Source organism: Electrophorus electricus, chromosome 2 (genome assembly GCF_013358815.1).
Source record: "Electrophorus electricus isolate fEleEle1 chromosome 2, fEleEle1.pri, whole genome shotgun sequence".
NCBI lineage: Eukaryota > Metazoa > Chordata > Actinopteri > Gymnotiformes > Gymnotidae > Electrophorus > Electrophorus electricus.
This window is the reverse complement of record NC_049536.1, coordinates 11,475,119-11,491,801: the sequence shown is the minus strand read 5'-3', so window position 1 is coordinate 11,491,801 and position 16,683 is coordinate 11,475,119. Positions and strand designations below refer to the sequence as shown.

Sequence of the window (16,683 nt, the reverse complement as noted above, 5' to 3'; positions counted from 1 at the left end):
CAGTTGATTTAGCATAGGCAGCCAAGATGCTGGAATGTAAAACATTTATTGCAACATTCATGTCTGGCAGAAACAAGCAATTGTCATGGCAGCTGTAATGACCTAATCACTGAGACTGAGCCACAGCTATTTCTGCCAACCTGAGATCTGAGCAAGACAGTGTAGCAAAGTAATAATATTTCACTACTAAACATTAATGCAAAGTAGTGGCTACAGACATGGAGCATGATTAAGAGGCACTTTTGGTCATGCTTTCTGACAGACAACTTTACATCATGTAAAACTAGTTGCAGTATACCAAAAACATATGAATTCAGCAAAAAGAAATGTACAAATCAGATGATCAAACATACAAAAATAAAGTTACATAAGTACAGCCAATTCAATTAATCAACACTTGGTCAGTTTCTGAAAATTTACAAAATTTGACATTTACAAAATCTCTAATCTACCATTATCTTGAAACCACTGTTTATCTGTAAAACCATTCAACAGTCATAAACCAACATAAACATCTTTTAAAACTTAAATACGATATGCTACTTTCCTGATACATTAGAGCATTTATTCCTAAGGAGTAGCAGGAAGATCTATGCAAGTATTCACAGGTGGCACGTTTTTTTTTGCAAACCTAGATATTTTGTATACCAAATGAATAAACATTTAATAAAACTAAACACTACAGTTTAAAAATGGCTTTGTGAGAAATTGTACACAGTCTAAAGGTGATAAAGCTAAAAGTGGGAATTGGTTTGAATACCTTTGTGATCAACTTTATTCCTTTATGCTTATTATTGCCATTGAAATGACTAAAAATTCTCGATGCAAATGCCTAGATCTACTTTTTAAATTCCATTGGTTTTGGTGTTTATTGGTGTCCTCTGCAAGGAGAGCCATATTGGCTCATGTTTGCACTCGAGCTGCTGGCTCCACGTATAGTACATGCTCAACACTTGTGTTCATTCAGCCATACTTAGGGATCCTTTACCCCTGACATTCTAGTTTAGTTTCTTGACATTCATGCACTGCAAACACATGCAGTGTCTTTATTAAATCACATAAATGTATCAGACTCTGCTCAACATGCTATCACTTCCAGTTGTTTGTCAGGCCTGGTCATTGTCGAGCTCGGGCAAAGGCATCACGGAGCCAGGGACAATCTTCATAAAGTCTTGGATCTCCAAGGTATTCTGTGGTGCGTTTGTAAAAGTAATAGTATAGCACAGCAGCTAGACAAAAGAACAGAAAATTAAGTAATGGAGTCTTGTCATCTGGTAAGTAATTATTTATTTTATATAGAAACTATTCTTTCACAAGTACTTGCTCATACAGTCAAGTTGATAATGTAGGAAATAAATAAACATTTAGGAATCCTTGCCAAGACTAGTGACTAAAATCCTAATTCTAATTTGGGCCACTAATCTGAACACTGGCTGTTTTGGGACTCACCTAATCTCTGGAAAACAAAAAGCGCCTGTAAGCCGCTTGTCCACACGAAACTGTTTGACTCCATCCACCTCAGATTCTGAAAGGACATTGCCAAAATAGTAATTGTCACTGCTGTAGGCTTTTGCAATCTGAAGGATTTACTGAGTAGTGTAATGCACATCTACTACTTTAAACCTGAAAATTAGAATTGGAGAGCACCCAAGAAATGTACAGGGGTGTTTTAACTACTTTGATGAAACATACTTTTCCTATTTAGCTTTGGTTTATTGGAAGTTTAATACAATTAGCTTCTTATACTGTGTTGTGAGAAAGAAAGGCTGTACCATGATCCAGCAGTGAAGGCAGATGCTGAGAGTGAGATAGAGAGCAGACAGGATGAGCAGTGCTCGGAACCTCTCCAGCAGCAGAGACACCAGCCCCACTTGGAACACGTATGTGTTAAACATCATGAGCAGGATAATGATCACATTAAACAGAATAGCAATGTCCTGGATTCTGGAGAACGAGACAGTGGGGAAAAGGGGAGAACTTAAACATCAAAGAAGTATATGGTATATGGATATCAGTATAAAATTTCAGTTCAGTAAATATCATACATTAATTTATACACAAGTACATAAATAAATAAATGTGTGTTTACCCATATTTATTTGTATGTTTCCTGGCATGTATTTTATGAGTTCTTTCATCTGTCCTCCCCCCCCTTCCCCCCCACCACCCTTGATGACTCACATGAACAGCACTAGCTGTATGACTGGAGCTGCCCTCAGAAGTTCACTGAAGGAGTTGACAAACAGGTCAAAAGCCAGAAGAGCTAGCTGGATTAGCAGGACCAGCGAGTAATTATTGGTCTGGAGCATCTCAGGGTTGGATGGTGTCCCACAGCCCCAGCCAGGAGCTCACAGATGGGGCTTCAGCAAGTCCTCCAGCCACTACGGTTATTGACCCACAGAGGTTCTTTTTTCATAAATGAGAAATATGAATTAGGGCCGTATGTCTCCATTTGAGTTTAAAAAAAAATATCAAACAAAGGAATCAAATATTTGGCTTCTCATCTGAGCAGGGCAGCATCCACATACAAGCTTTTTTCTTTTGTGGAAAATGTACTGTCCTGTTAAATATTTCTGCTGCAGTGAGCTGAAATAACTTAAGAAAAAGAAAACAGGGACCAAAACATGTTTCTGATTTTCATCTCTTTTTTACAAACTGTTGGGCATGTCAGGGTCACTGATTTGGCCATGGTGTCAAGCATATTTGCCAAAACAATGTGACTTAATTAAAAATCTACCAATGTATCTTTTCTCAAATTATCAGTTATTTGAGAGTAAGGACTGTCTCCCCATTTGAACACGTTCAATTATGTAAGGATCAGTTGATAAGGTCATCATGGTCTCTTCCACCTAAGTGAAATGAGATACAGTGGTATCAGGAATTAAAAACATCACATGAATCAAGACAAAACAAACAAGAAAAGAAATAAAGATGCCATTACTGAAATCATCCTTCACATGATACACAATTTTTAATACTCTTGAAGAGAACATTTGGGACAGATCATTGCAACATTGACCTCCTTGCTCCCAAATCACACCACACAGTGTGGGAGTCAGCCCCCCTTTGTTACTAAGGACATTATGCAGTAAGGTAGTTAGGCATGCAGAGCTTACACTGGGGATTCAAGTTTAATTTCACTGATCTGACACAAAGACCTTTGTGTCCCTTTTAATCTTTGTCTGATTCCTTCACTAGACAAAGCCACTAGATTACGATGTACTATATAAAAGGTGTTTTCAAAGCACTGGATTGTGAAACCTATAAGGTCTTTAAAATGATAACAGGTAATCATATAGGGAGATTCAATATGTCAGTCGGTGACAGTGGCACGGATTAGGACCTGTTTCTCTATACAGGATGATTCAAAGCCTATCTAGTAAGAGCTTTTTGTTCGGATAGTTGTCTGTAACTAGACTATTAGCTGGCATTCACGTTATACTACTCAACAAGAAAATCATTGCCTTCGTTTTATAGCAATGTCTAGCAATGTAGTTTTACAATCTTAACAACATACCGCGTTCAGAGTGCATATTTTTACAGTGCATAATATTTACATATGCCAGCTAAATAATTGGCTAGCTAACGCTAGCTAGCTATAACTTTTGCGGCTAGAAATTCGAAGTTAGTCTGCGGCATTGAACAAGTAACCTAGTTAGGTTATCCAGCTATTTAACACTAGCTAACTAGATAAAGCTAGCTAACCTACCTACCCTAACTCTAAAATGGTTTAAGGTTAGTGTATGGATATATGGAAAATGTTGCATCACATGTAAATTCAGTTCCTTAACGTTAGCTTGCCTATTCAGACATTTTATGTGTACTAGGTTAGTTTAAATTGCACATGTAAAATCTTATAGTTTAGGACTGCGACGAGTGATGCCGCAGTTTATCATCATTAATTTCAAGTTACTCAAATCGCCTAGTTAACAGCTAAGTTAATTAGCGTTAGCTAGACAAATGTAACGGTTCTGTATCTAATGTTAACACTGGCTACCTGGATACTAGTTAGCTGTCTGAATAAAACACACACCTGAAATGCAGCAGAGTTCGTTGTAGGGGTTTGCAGATCGTTAGCTTAGCTAGCTGGTTACGTTTGCTAAAGTGATCCGAATTGATTTGACGAGTTGTAAACCAGCGCTAGCTGCTGTATTAGCCAACGAAAGCGTCCCTGGAATCCGAGAGACAACGACGTCTCCCATGGCAACTAAAGCACGTTTACCGTAAAGGCCGATGGAAGAAACGACAATCTATTACACACTATTAAATTAAAGATTTGCATGGTCGTTAATATAACAAGTCTGTACATTTTATACAGTATACATTTCATACATACATATGAAAGTAATACAAGCTGTAAGTTGCTAAAGCATAAAGCTTCGTTATTTGAGAACCTTTATAGTTGATATTACGGTATTAATACCATGTACGGTTTATGCCCTCTTGTGGATCGCAAAGTACAATGAGTGTTGCTATTGCTTGTGCTGTTCTAGTTGGCGGCATGCGAACACCTGTGACGGGCGGTTGGGTTAATAAAGATCTTCAAACTCCAGTAAAGGTGAGTTCGTCACCTCTTTTATACTTCAGATACATTTGAAATAGAGATAAATGAGATTCAGAATTTCATGTAACAGGCTGCAAATTAAATGTACATAAATCTTCATTTCCATTTTCCATGGCACATGCTTTCCAGGATTTTACTTTTCAAGATCGTTACGCAATAACCATATTAATTTTGTGTATATTCAACTCATTGCTCTTTTAACTACCATACCTTTGTGTTGAATAAAACATATTCTTGCATTTCTCTTAGATAAGATATATCGATTATCTTTTTTTTTTTTTTTTTTTTTTTTTTTTTTTTTGTCGACACAAATGACCTAAACTTAAATTATGGCAGATCTCTCAATCTCTTATTTTTATACTGTAAAATTGGCTTTCTCCTTTAGCATCTATAAATGATTTACACTCACATGAAACATTTATCTTAAGTTCACTGTGAGAGCTCTAAAATTGGTATACAGCCTGTTTGTCATGAATAATATTCTCATGGTCATTTAGCCTGTTAGACTCTGGATGAAAGCAGGTATTTATTTAACCTTATGTATTGCAGTGTCTCTGTAGACTCCAGAAGTTAACACTGCTGTTGAAATGTATTCTGTGCTGTGGTGTGACATTGTGCAGGGGTATTGGTAATGTGCAATCTAATGAACTGTCAAATATTAATTGCTGTATCTACATCATGCAAAAATACCTGTTTAACGGGGTTACACTGAAAGGTGTTGAAAATATGTGGAATTTGAAAAATTGCCTGTTACATATAGGAAATATTTAGTGTCTCCTGGTGACTGCAGGGTTATACATTTATGTGAAAAACTATGCTTATATTGTGTGTGTAATTGTTATTTACACCTTACTGTGATTACATTTTTTATACATTTTAAGCATGGTTTGATTAAATATTTAAAGCCGATATAATATCCTTCCAGATTTCAGTTGTTCAGATACACAGTGCTCATTTTTGTATTCAACCTGTGGATATGCTAACTGCGGAGTTAACTATTAAGATCCTTATAAAATTATTTGAGTATATTTCTGCATGGTATAGCAATATTTATCATTATTCTTATTTTAGGATGCTAGTTGATATTGGATATATTTATAGATACAGATATAGATATAGATATATAGATCTATATATAGATACAGGGCTGCTGTCTTTTAGCACCTCTGGAGCATCTTGGGCTTAGGTTCCATTGCTCAGGCTACATAAGTAGTGGTCAACTTCAAGTTGTTCGCGCTTAGGTCAGATCCTACTCTCCACCCTGCTTCATCCCTTCTGGTCAACACAGAGCCAAAGTTGTGACTCTTTCCATTCATTTAATTTCATCTACATTCTACAGACATTCTATCTACAGTCCTACACACAGCTGCTGCTACTTGTAAGAGACGGTGTCCAGTGCGCACTTGAGTAAATACTTGTATCTCACTTAGCTCCAGGACTCATTCCCTGTCAGCACACAAACCTCAGATCCATTACATGACCACCCTGTTCTGCTGTCCACATCCTGGAGCTTACAGACAGGGAGAGAGAGTGTAAGAGAAAGCAAAAGCAGAGGAACGTTTCTGTGCATGGGGGGAAGCCCATTGCTTTATTTGATTTGTGTTGTAATGGCAGGTGTGTATTTCAGAACGGAAAGTTCCCTGCTGGTTCACACCAAATTAACCTGCCCTTACTGCCATCCTACATGTACCAATATTCAAACCAATAATGATGATGGATTTAGGTTACCTGATGTTGTAAAACTTTTTGCAAAAATTGTAAAATTACATCTAAATCTGTTTAGAACTGTCTGGCTAGGACTCAGAATGGTGTGTGATTGTTCCTGTATCTACACACTGATATTTACTAAGGGCAGAGCTCCCTTATGTGTCAGTTCAAACAAAAGCACTATTCAAACAATACTGTTGTTTATTAAACATTGTTTAGAGAGGTTTTTTTTTTTACAAATTTGCAAAGTTATTATTCCATCCATATGCTATATATATATGTATATTATTGCTCATAATAATGGTGACAAAGCCATCCTTATGTTGACCCAAGTCTGCATTAATGAAGACCTAATAGCTGGTGTGTCTCTATGGTGATGTATAGCCACCTGCTGTAATCCACAATGACCTTTCCAACCAAAAGGATTTTCAAGAACACCTTAAACCTCTTTGAAAGCACTTAATAAAATTGTAGTAATATTAAGGTGCAAGTCATAAGTGATGCAGGGGTAAAGAGAATGTCTTCTATAATTAATGCTTCAGTGTTTTGTTTTTTGTTTTGTTATTTTGCCTCATCTCTGTTGACCTCCTTTGCATAACCATGGATAATAATTTTGAGATGTTTCCCTGTACTCAGTGAAGATTAGAAAAAAAACGTTGATCCAGAACACACTTATAATGGGTGCCTTGAGGGCAATTGTTGCACTTTAACAACTTTAACAACTGCCCCAAAGGTTGTATTCTCTGTCTGTTTGGACTGATTTTCTGTTCCTAAGTACATTATTGTCTGTTTTAATCCATCATATGCAACAGATGCATTAGATAGATGTTGGGTTGAAAAACACTCAAGTATTCCTTTAAGATTCCTGGTTTGTGTTCCTGACTGTCTCTCCACACTTCTTACTTGGCATCCTGTTTTGCTAAGATCTGCAGTTTTAACTAAACGAAACTTTATCTGTTATGAATTAACTCAGAAGTTCTTTATTTCTGGAAAAGACTTCTGAGAATATTGAGCAAAGGGTACATAACAACAGTAACTGCTTAATAATTGCTTAGAAAGGGTTGAAATGCTAAACAGGATGTAAAGGTAAGTGTAGTTAGACATTTCCACTATACTAAATCTATCCCCTCTCTCTAGCTGCAGAAATGTCAGTCTGGTTGAAGGATGGAGAAGTGCTGGAGGGTGAGGGCAGCTGGCAGACGTCTCCGTGTAGCCTCAGACAGAGGAGTCACATGGTGGGCAGAGGGGCTAACCTGCAGGGACCATCACCCAGCAGCAAGGGGAAGAGGCTCCAGCAGGACTGCATGAGCAAGGCTGAGGAGCTGTTCAGCCTGTGTGATAAAGAGGCCAAGGGCTTCATCACCAAGAGGGACATGCAGGTGCCCAAGGAGCTTGTAGCCCAACAAGTGCTTGACTGGTCTAGAGCTTTATGTGAAACCCTTTTCACGTGAGGATTAGAGTTTGTTGCAATTTGATTTGTCTGACCAGGTTGCCTCAGTTTCTGTATGTGTGTGGTTGTAAGCGGTTACAGGGAGAGCTGCCTCTGACCCCAGAGCAGTTGGAGTCTGTGTTTGAGAGCTTGGACCGGGAGAGAAATGGTTTCCTCACCCCTGCTGAGTTTCACACAGGCCTTGGTGGGTGGATGTGTGTATGCATGTGTATGTGCGTGCATCTGTGTGTGCATGTGTGTAGACCTGCAATGGAACACCATGCAGAAATGGGTAGCAAACTAACTAACTCTCACAGGGGAGCTGGTAGGAATGGAAGAGTGTGACGAGGTGAGGAGAATGGATCCAGCAGATGTGAGGTTTACGCAGCTTCTTATGAAGCTTGGAGCAGATAAACTGTTTAGACAGTGAGTGGGACTCATCTCTTTATTTCTGTGACTACAAGCATTACTAACACATCAGCAAAAATAGTTTTTAGAATATTTTATAGATAACTTTGCTGTTGTAGATCTGCTTTTGAGTATGTAATGTTTGCATGTGTGTGTGTCTGTGTCTGCGTGTGTGTACTGTGTGTAGTCAGAGCGAGTTGTTCTCTCTGTGGTGTGGTCTGCAGAGAGACAGGCCGGACTTGATGAGTGTGCTGGAGCATGTTCTGTCCCATGCTGTTGCTCTTGTGCAGGACTACCAGAGAGAAAGAGACAGTTTGGAACAAACACTTCGAAGGTCAGCATGTGGGCTTTTCTGCTCATTCAGCATGCCTTTAGATAGAAATAGCTCTTATATACTGATATTGGATCAGCTCTCTCAGCCCAAACAATGATCTAAACCATAGTAGCAGAAACTGCAAAACTAGTCTTGGATCAGTGTAAAAGGGCAAAACTGAGTAGCTCCAACACCTGATCAGTTCTCTCCTACCAGTGCACATGACCAACTGGACTGAAGTTGGTTAAACCACGCTGTGGTATTGTAGTGCTTGGATATGTCCATAAAGCAGTGTGTATTTGTTCATTCGCTCATGGTTTCATCCGATTGGTCAGGCGAGAAGATGACCATGACAAAATGGTGCGCTCCCTCTATGAAGACCTGGAGAACCAAATCAAAGAAGAGCGAGAAAAGCAAGTGAATGTGGTAGGTGTTTATCAAGAGAAGGAAAATCATCATTTTCACAGTAATTATAGTAGTATTTAGGACTTTGACAAGAAATATAATGGCATTGGTGGTGGTGGTGGTGGTGATGATGATGATGATGATCTGATGAAGGAGAGCACAAGGCAGGGCGACAAAAGAGAGCAGCTACTTCAGGAGCTGAGGACACGGGAACAAGAGCTGGAGTTCACACTGACCAAGCAGAGAGAGGTAAACCCAGTTCCCTCACCTTTTCACCACATTCATCCAGTCATCCATTCAGCTTCCAGACATTCATTCAGCCAATCACAACCCAATTCAGAGCCTTTTGTCCAAATAAGTAGTTACTATTGCTCTCCTCTCCCCCATCCTCCCAGCTGGAGAGCAAGATTGCAGCCCTGGGCCATGAGCAGGTGGAAGCATGCAGGCAGAACCAGAAGCTGCAGTGCACCAACAGCGAGCTACGTGAGCAGCTGGAGCAGAGCCGCGAGGAGCTGGACAGAGCCCTCCAGCATCTGCGTTTTCTGCAGGACATGCTCGCGCTTCAGCATAGGAGGAAACAGAGGTGAGAGTGGCCTGCCCAGGCCGGGGCTTTCTGCCAGGCTTCCTCTTTAAACATGTCGGAACGGAAACCACAGAAGGCAATTATCCAGCACTTCCACTTACCCTTTCAAGCTGCATGAGAGATAGAAGCAAGGTCTGCTGTAGCTGTAGCTGTCCTGGCAAGAATGCAACTAGCTGCTCCCTTTTCTCACTGCTGTGCCCATGTTCATGTTTCTGGATAGGGATGTGCTGAAAGTGTCCAGTAACATGCAGAAAGAGCGAGAGAGCCTGAACAGGCAGCTGGAGCTACTCAGGTAAGAAACTGTGAAGAAGTACAAGTAGGTTTGTGTCATGTGCTGGTGGATCTCCAGGTCTACTTGCAGGACATGTTTATTTGCTTTTATCAGTCAGATAGGGTGGGGAAAATTGGATAGTTTACAGCTGTTTCTTTCCAGTGTGCAAAACAGGAAAGCACACGATAGCAGATAGAGGACCACATAGAGAAGGGAGTTCCTCTGGAATTTAGCCCATATGTAACAGTAGTAAAGATACAGATCAGATACACAATTGCAAGAACATGTAATCACCAATGGAGACACTTTTTTTTTTTTTGCTCATGAAGCGCAGAAATTTCTTTCATTGTTTCATCGTTGTCTCTTTTCTCAGGGACATGAACAAGCGCTTGCGGGACGAGAAGGATGCTCACGAGGACCAGAAGAGGGTTAGTCATAGACAATCCTTCATGGGTCCACTCATCTCTTACCCACAATGCCACTGTGGTCAAGGCGCTTCCCCCTGGGTGTACTCCTTCTACCCATACTGAACTAGACTCTGCTGGGCCACTTGAGGTTGCTCCTAATCACTGACGCAACGCTATAGGACAGTGCTATGCATGTCTGTCCCTTGGTCAGAGGATGCCAGCGAATCTTCACCTTCTCTCTTTGCATGTGGCTGTTTTATGGGCTTGTGCCAGAATGAAGGTCTTACCCTCCGCTGGCGGAGTTTTTCCTGTTGTTTCTTTAAGCCAAGAACAGAGTGTGGACTGCTTTCTTAGACCATGGAAGAATAAACCAGCCCCATGTGAATCGAAAAATTCATAACATTTAAGGGATGGTTACTTATGCAAATATTGAATTGTTCTTTTTTAGTTCTCAATAGTGTTTTGTTTTGTTTTGGGGTTTTGTGTGTGTGTGTGTGTGTGTGTGTGTGTGTGTGTGAGCAAACCAACGTTATAAATTTAAGCTGCAGGGTATGGAAAATGTTATATTATCTGAGACAGATCACCCAAAGGCCCAAAATTCGAACAAGGTTGAACACAACTTGTATGAAGTTCTAGACATATGATGGGTTACATTTCAAGTGGTAACGCATTGTTAGACGCTCAAGGCCATTTTGGAACTGTGAATGTAATAGATGTTTTCAATTAAAAAACTTACATTTATGTATTGATAAATAGAAAATCCTTTCCTCATTGTGTCTGTTACAGAAAATACAGCAGTTTCCCCCTGAACCTTTCTTACTGCACCTCACATAACTGCAGAAAATTACTTTTATAATTTATTAGAAAAGTGAGAAAAACTGAGGGACATGGAAAAAAAGCACGCCGAAAGAGCCATGGTGCGGCAAAGATAGATTACTGGAAGGCAGTTTCCCTACCTTGCTTTCAGTGGCAACTCCACCCATGAGGTAATAATGCCTGCTACTAGCTTTAAGGGAAACACTGCAAACGAAACTGTAGTCGGCTCAATTGCTGTGCCTTACTGCTTATCTAAACCAGTTTACTTACATAACCTGGATGTTTGTTTCTTCCTCGTTCTTTATCAGAATTGGCTGTGCTGTAAGTGCCAGCCCCTGTAGCAGTGTCATGAGTGGCCTCAGTAGAGGTCACTCTAGGAAATTTACCATAGGACAAATCTATTGCTGTTTTCGTCTGTACATAATATGCGTGTACCTTTTATGTGTCATACTTCTGAAATATTGGATTAATTTATTGTCCTTCTGTTCAGCATGTTTGTTTGTTGCTGATATCTCTGTAGTCCTACTGTTGTTTTCTCAAATTAAATGATCTTATGAGCAAAATATAAAATTTGTATATCAGAAAGTAGTCAAGTTTTGAACAAATTGGGTGTGTTTTCTAGCATGGCCACTGTGCATAATAAAAGTTTATTAACGGTACACTTCCTTATCCGTGTTCTTATTGTGCAAGATCCAAAGTCCTATACACACATACACAAAATTAGATATTTCTACGTGTAAAAACAAAGCCCTGTACACATAGGTGGATGAGCAGTTCACTTGCTGATTATGGAAAAGCACGTATCTGTGTAGTTGTATTATTTCTTTGACAACCTCTTATGTATGTTTTACATTCTACTTCTAATTTCATCTAAAGGCCAAATATATCTGTCATGTTTCATGGACTGTTCCCTAGACAACAAAGATGAAGAGGCCCTTAGAGAAGAAAGGATCAGTAATTGGAGACTATGTCCTGGCTGAGAAACCAGTCAACAGGTGGGTTATCAAACCAGTCCATTTAACTTTTTTACATAAGCAGTCAATAACTTCTTTATATGTAAAGCAATCAATATAGCCATTATAAACATCTTCAATTATTTATACTGCATTGTAAGAATTGTATGCATGTCTTTAATAAAACATTGTATAAAAACATTATATATATATATATATATATACACACACACATTATATATATATATATACACACACACACACACACACACACACACACACACACACAAAGGTGTGTTCTCATTATACTTAAGGCAGCCCAGTATTGCCAGCATGTTGACCATGGGCTCGCCAGACGTGATCCCTGAGTCCGAGCCCATGCAACTCTCTGTCAGCAGCCTAGGAGGAGCAGCAACTGTCGCACAACTGCACAGCATAAAGGTACAGCTGAGAGATCTAGCATCCTAGATCAAGAGGCAAAAACCAAGGTTTGCTGGATTCATATGTTACATGCAAATATAGAACTTCAGACATTTGCATGGCAAAAAGTGAATATGAAACCGGTCCTAAAGAAATCTCTTTTCCCTCATTTGTTTCTACAGTACATCAGATCCTGATTGTTCATTTACTGTGATACTGAGAGAGATAGCCCAGTCTTCTGAGATCCCAAATATCTGAAATGTATATTTGAGCAAATATAAAATATTGTTTAGAATAACAAAAGTTGCTTATCTTTGCTTATTCTCTTGTTTGTTTGTTTACCCTGATCTTCTAAAGAGATTGTTTGTTATTTATATCCGTAAAATCAATCTTTGTCGCATATGCCTACTACCATTACATTGTTATGACTGTTTCAGTAACCCTGGTAATCTCCCACTCAGGCTGGAGAACCTGGGCGCCGACGTGTGTTTAAGGTGGTGCTTATGTGGGCAAGAGTTCATTCATCCACCACAATGTAGAGGGCATTTCCCTAACAAAATGAGGGCTATAGTAGGTAAACTGAAAATGCATTGCCATGAAACACTTATCCCATGCATAATAACAATAGAAAACTGACCCCAGATCAGCATCAGTAGGCAGTTTCTTCCAAAACCAAATATTATATGCATTTGCTTTACAGGTATGGACTTCCAGGTAAGGAGTTTGGTGCTTAATTCCACGCACATTGCTCTTCAGCTCTGGGATACAGCAGGACAGGAGAGGTAAGAAAAAAATACAATGTTATTGAAATCAAACAGCTTTCACTAGTTGTGGAAAATCAAACATATGAACTCCAACAGTAAATGACCACTCCATCCTCTCAGATTCCACAGTATCAGTCAACAGTACTACCGCAAGGCAGACGGAATACTGGCTGTGTATGATATCACTCAAGCCACCTCTTTCGTGTCAGTGCATGAATGGCAAATGAAGTATTCTTAGCAGATTTTGCATTCCCACAAGTGATTAGTTGTGGTTGGCAAAATGGGATTCTCTGAAGTTCAGAGATTTGGTTAAATTCTATTGCCACAAGATTGCTGAGCATTCTCTTGAATCTTCTGTTGAAGCTTTTTAGAACCAGTAAAAATATTTTGAAAAGAAAAATTATTTGGCAAGATTAACGAAAGGTCAATAAATGCATTATCCAAAAGGCAATTTACACAAGTTTTTAGTTGAGGATGTTGTGTGATTGGCTATTCTAACTAGTGGCTATTTTTAATTGTCCTGGCAGAAATACATGGCTGAAGAGACATGTTTCGTGTTGCTAGGCAATAAGACTGACAAGCAGGAGAGGGGAGAGAGACAGGTGTCCACCAAGCAGGGCCAAAAACTGGCTGAGGTGATAAACCACATAGGCTTTTCTATTCATCATCACCTTCTATCTGTAGCTGTTCTGATTTTTTCCCCCATGTTTCTTTATCAGGAGTATTATGCAGAGTTCTTTGAATGCAGTGCTAAGAGTGGCCATAACATCCAAGAAGTCATGGCACACCTGGCTAGGTGAGACTCCAGAACAATGATGTTTTGTAAAAGAAATAAGAAGAAGCAAATATCCTGGAAAAGAAGTTAATGTGTTGAGCACAGGGTCTGCACTAAACATGCTCTACTCAGACATGACTTCTGTGTTCTGTCTCTGTAGACTGATGATGGCGCGGCAGGACAGGCAGTGTGAGTCTGCACTTCACCTCGACATCAGCTCAGGCAACAGGGGCCGCTGCTGCCAGTAGTTAGAGAGGCAACATCATTTGAGGATGCACATAGCCATGCGCCAAGGAATGGATGACAGAGGCCTGTAGCATGACATGAAGAACATGACCTTATCTTTGAGAGCTAAGGGAACATGGGAAAATTATTCCCAAATTAAGCTACTGAATGTCAGTATTAATTAAACAGGCCTTATCGATATAATACATAGACAGAGAATAGCTATGCATTTATTATACATAGACCTGCTCTTTTATGCCAGATATACAGTATAGTATATACATATAAGTATAGTGCGTTGACATATATGTACACTTATATATAGTTATATGACTTATACATTAATATGGCATACATGTACACTGAACAGCCACTTTACTAGAAACACTATGCTGTTCTTACTATAATCTTAGAATAAGTGTTATTCTATTCTTCAATCTGTTAGCATGCATAATTTGTATTAACCATCCTGCAGCCCCTCGGCCAGTGTTTCAGGGAGGTGCAACCTAGTGACACGGAGGTGTAAAAACCCCAGCAACACTGCTATGCCAAATAAAGCTAAAGAACCAGGTCAACACTCACAACATTCCACTATACTATCAGTGTTAATACTGTGTTGAACCAAACAGCATTAACTGGGTAGCGTGTGGCTGTTCACTGCAGTAATCTGTAATGTATGCTTATAAAATGCACCTATAAAGTAGATGTACGTAATAAAATTGTAAGTGATTGATTCAAGTTTTCTGGTGACAGTATGCATGAACTTACATTCAGCGGGTGCATCAAAAACAAGCACCAGATGGTATGCACACATATATTAACATAAAAGTGTTGTCTTGCATATATAACCAAAAGCCATCTGATGTTGAAGACAAATAGACTAATCTAGCCTGACAACTCAGTTTAACATGACAAGCAGGAAGACATGATTCCAGACTGTAAGGACAGGAATCTGTCATACATCTAGGAAAATGAATTACTACATACACCAAAATGAATTACAATACATCAAGAGGAATTACTACACTAAGATATAAAAAACAATGTACATCAATGGAGCCATCTAATCAATCATACACCAAATTGCCACTTTTTTAGGTACTGTTTATTCCTTAGCATTCTAGTTTTTGTGATATGTTTGTGCTTCTGAATATTGACGTAAGCCTTTAAAAATTTAAGCGAAACTTTTTTGTGTGCTTGTGCATGTTATGGTGAGTGGGATATGCTAGTTAGCGCGTGACACACAACTCTCCAGATGCAGGTTTTATGTTTAAAAAGGTGTCCACGCCACAAATGTGTTAGCTTAGTGAAATATGTCTTTCTTTGGGGTAAGTAAACGTAATTTCTAAATTGAAGGCCGACAGAGTGGATAAGGATTATGTAGTTATATGTTTTGCTTTTTTATGTATTAATTCTGGTAATTGCTAGCTACATTAGTCGGCGTTTCGTTTCCATATCCGTTTCCTCAGCATTTCTTTCGTTGTCCGTTGCAGACTTACCCTTCTGACCTCTTTGTTATGGTGCCTCATACTTTATCTCGGAAACGATTACAGCACAGTCGCCGACAGCTATACTGGATTTATGATTGAGATAATTTAGCTTCCCTGTTAGTTAGATAATGCCCTGAACAGACTTAAGTAAAACGTCCAGTTTGCGGAAATTGTTATGTAATCCTCAAGTGAACGTGGGTTAAATGAATATAACTAAAAATAACTATAACTTCATTGCCCACCACTCCATTTTTGACTAGAGTGAAGCTCTAGAGAATGATTGCCCTGACAGATTCCATTTAGAGCCCACAGCCATCTGCAGTGATGAAGAGCCCTCCAGCACATTGGCCACCATGATAGACAATCCTCCAATAAGAACGCATGCTAAACCCACCCAAGGCAAGTTCTTCTCGACTCAAGTTCTTATTGCCTTGTTACAGGTAATAGAGCTGCAAGTTTGCTGGTAGATGGAATATAATAATCAACTAAATTATGTTCATAGTAGTTGCTGAGGTATATCTGAATTTTAGGGTCCTGCTCACAAGATTATTTTGTTTATTACACTGTAATAGGTTATAGTACTCCATTAAGTCTCAATACATGCACTTCTGCATTCTGGAGGTCCATTACGTTGTGTTATATGACCATGCTAGCTGCATGACCTTTATGTCCTAATGACAATGTAGTCTTGGACTGGTCAAAAGGCTTGCCATCATAATAAGCCCACCATACATACAGCTGTTTTCCTGAGCCTAAGCTCTCCTGATGTTTGTATGCGTGTGCTTCCTCTGGGTGTTCCAGTGTCCACGCATCCCCCTCACTGCTTCCACAAATGACTCCATCTGGCATCAGAATGGCCTTGTCAGCTGCTTTTCCTGTTTTACCTTATTGCTGAATCATGCTGCTCATGTGCATACTCACAGGCCTGCCAATGTGCACACACACAAACAGATCGACTGCCCTTTATTGTACTTAATTAAGCAGTTGTAGACACAGCAGTGATGATGTGTGTCTTCTGATAGCCTCTCTTTATTGTCATCCTACATCTTTCTGATGTAGGATGACATCTGTGCTTAGGCTTCTTGGGTGTAATGCATGCTGCCTGGCAATGAATACAGCCCAAATTAATTGACAGAGCTTCTTAGGCCTGTCT

General features: G+C 39.4%; 2 protein-coding genes across 5 annotated transcripts; one reads left to right on the top strand and one right to left on the bottom strand.

Moving 5' to 3' along the window:
- Window positions 1-166: 166 nt before the first annotated feature.
- tmem138 (transmembrane protein 138) lies at window positions 167-4,165 on the bottom strand. 3 transcript variants are annotated; one of them, XM_027000299.2, is made up of 6 exons: window positions 4,034-4,165; window positions 2,738-2,849; window positions 2,182-2,406; window positions 1,773-1,944; window positions 1,450-1,525; window positions 167-1,229 (listed from the first exon to the last, which is right to left on the bottom strand). In XM_027000299.2, the coding sequence occupies exons 3-6, from the start codon at window positions 2,307-2,309 to the stop codon at window positions 1,117-1,119; spliced, it is 489 nt and encodes a 162-aa protein (XP_026856100.1). In that variant the 5' UTR covers window positions 2,310-2,406; window positions 2,738-2,849; window positions 4,034-4,165; the 3' UTR covers window positions 167-1,116. The 3 variants fall into 3 exon arrangements, with proteins under 3 accessions (XP_026856100.1, XP_035377418.1, XP_026856109.1); XM_035521525.1 differs by having other exon boundaries at window positions 2,182-2,849; XM_027000308.2 differs by lacking the exon at window positions 2,738-2,849.
- A 336-nt stretch (window positions 4,166-4,501) lies between these two features.
- cracr2b (calcium release activated channel regulator 2B) lies at window positions 4,502-11,543 on the top strand. 2 transcript variants are annotated; one of them, XM_027001237.2, is made up of 10 exons: window positions 4,502-4,558; window positions 7,409-7,650; window positions 7,794-7,905; window positions 8,018-8,126; window positions 8,296-8,442; window positions 8,757-8,847; window positions 8,983-9,075; window positions 9,222-9,409; window positions 9,630-9,701; window positions 10,054-11,543. In XM_027001237.2, exons 2-10 carry the CDS (start codon window positions 7,417-7,419, stop codon window positions 10,208-10,210), a joined length of 1,203 nt encoding a protein of 400 aa, XP_026857038.2. In that variant the 5' UTR covers window positions 4,502-4,558; window positions 7,409-7,416; the 3' UTR covers window positions 10,211-11,543. The 2 variants fall into 2 exon arrangements, with proteins under 2 accessions (XP_026857038.2, XP_026857030.2); XM_027001229.2 differs by having other exon boundaries at window positions 8,980-9,075.
- Window positions 11,544-16,683: the final 5,140 nt, after the last annotated feature.

Excerpts from the sequence above, each read along its gene's own strand:
- tmem138 (XM_035521525.1), bottom strand. The coding sequence starts at position 2,309 with ATGCTCCAGACCAATAATTACTCGCTGGTCCTGCTAATCCAGCTAGCT. Across the intron at positions 1,526-1,772 it reads GCCTTCACTGCTGGATCATG|AATCTGAGGTGGATGGAGTC; the intron begins GTACAGCCTTTC and ends ATGTCCTTTCAG. Across the intron at positions 1,230-1,449 it reads TTTTGTTTTCCAGAGATTAG|CTGCTGTGCTATACTATTAC; the intron begins GTGAGTCCCAAA and ends TCTTTTGTCTAG.
- cracr2b (XM_027001229.2), top strand. The coding sequence starts at position 7,417 with ATGTCAGTCTGGTTGAAGGATGGAGAAGTGCTGGAGGGTGAGGGCAGC. Across the intron at positions 7,651-7,793 it reads TCACCAAGAGGGACATGCAG|CGGTTACAGGGAGAGCTGCC; the intron begins GTGCCCAAGGAG and ends TGTGGTTGTAAG. Across the intron at positions 8,848-8,979 it reads GAGAAAAGCAAGTGAATGTG|GAGAGCACAAGGCAGGGCGA; the intron begins GTAGGTGTTTAT and ends GATCTGATGAAG.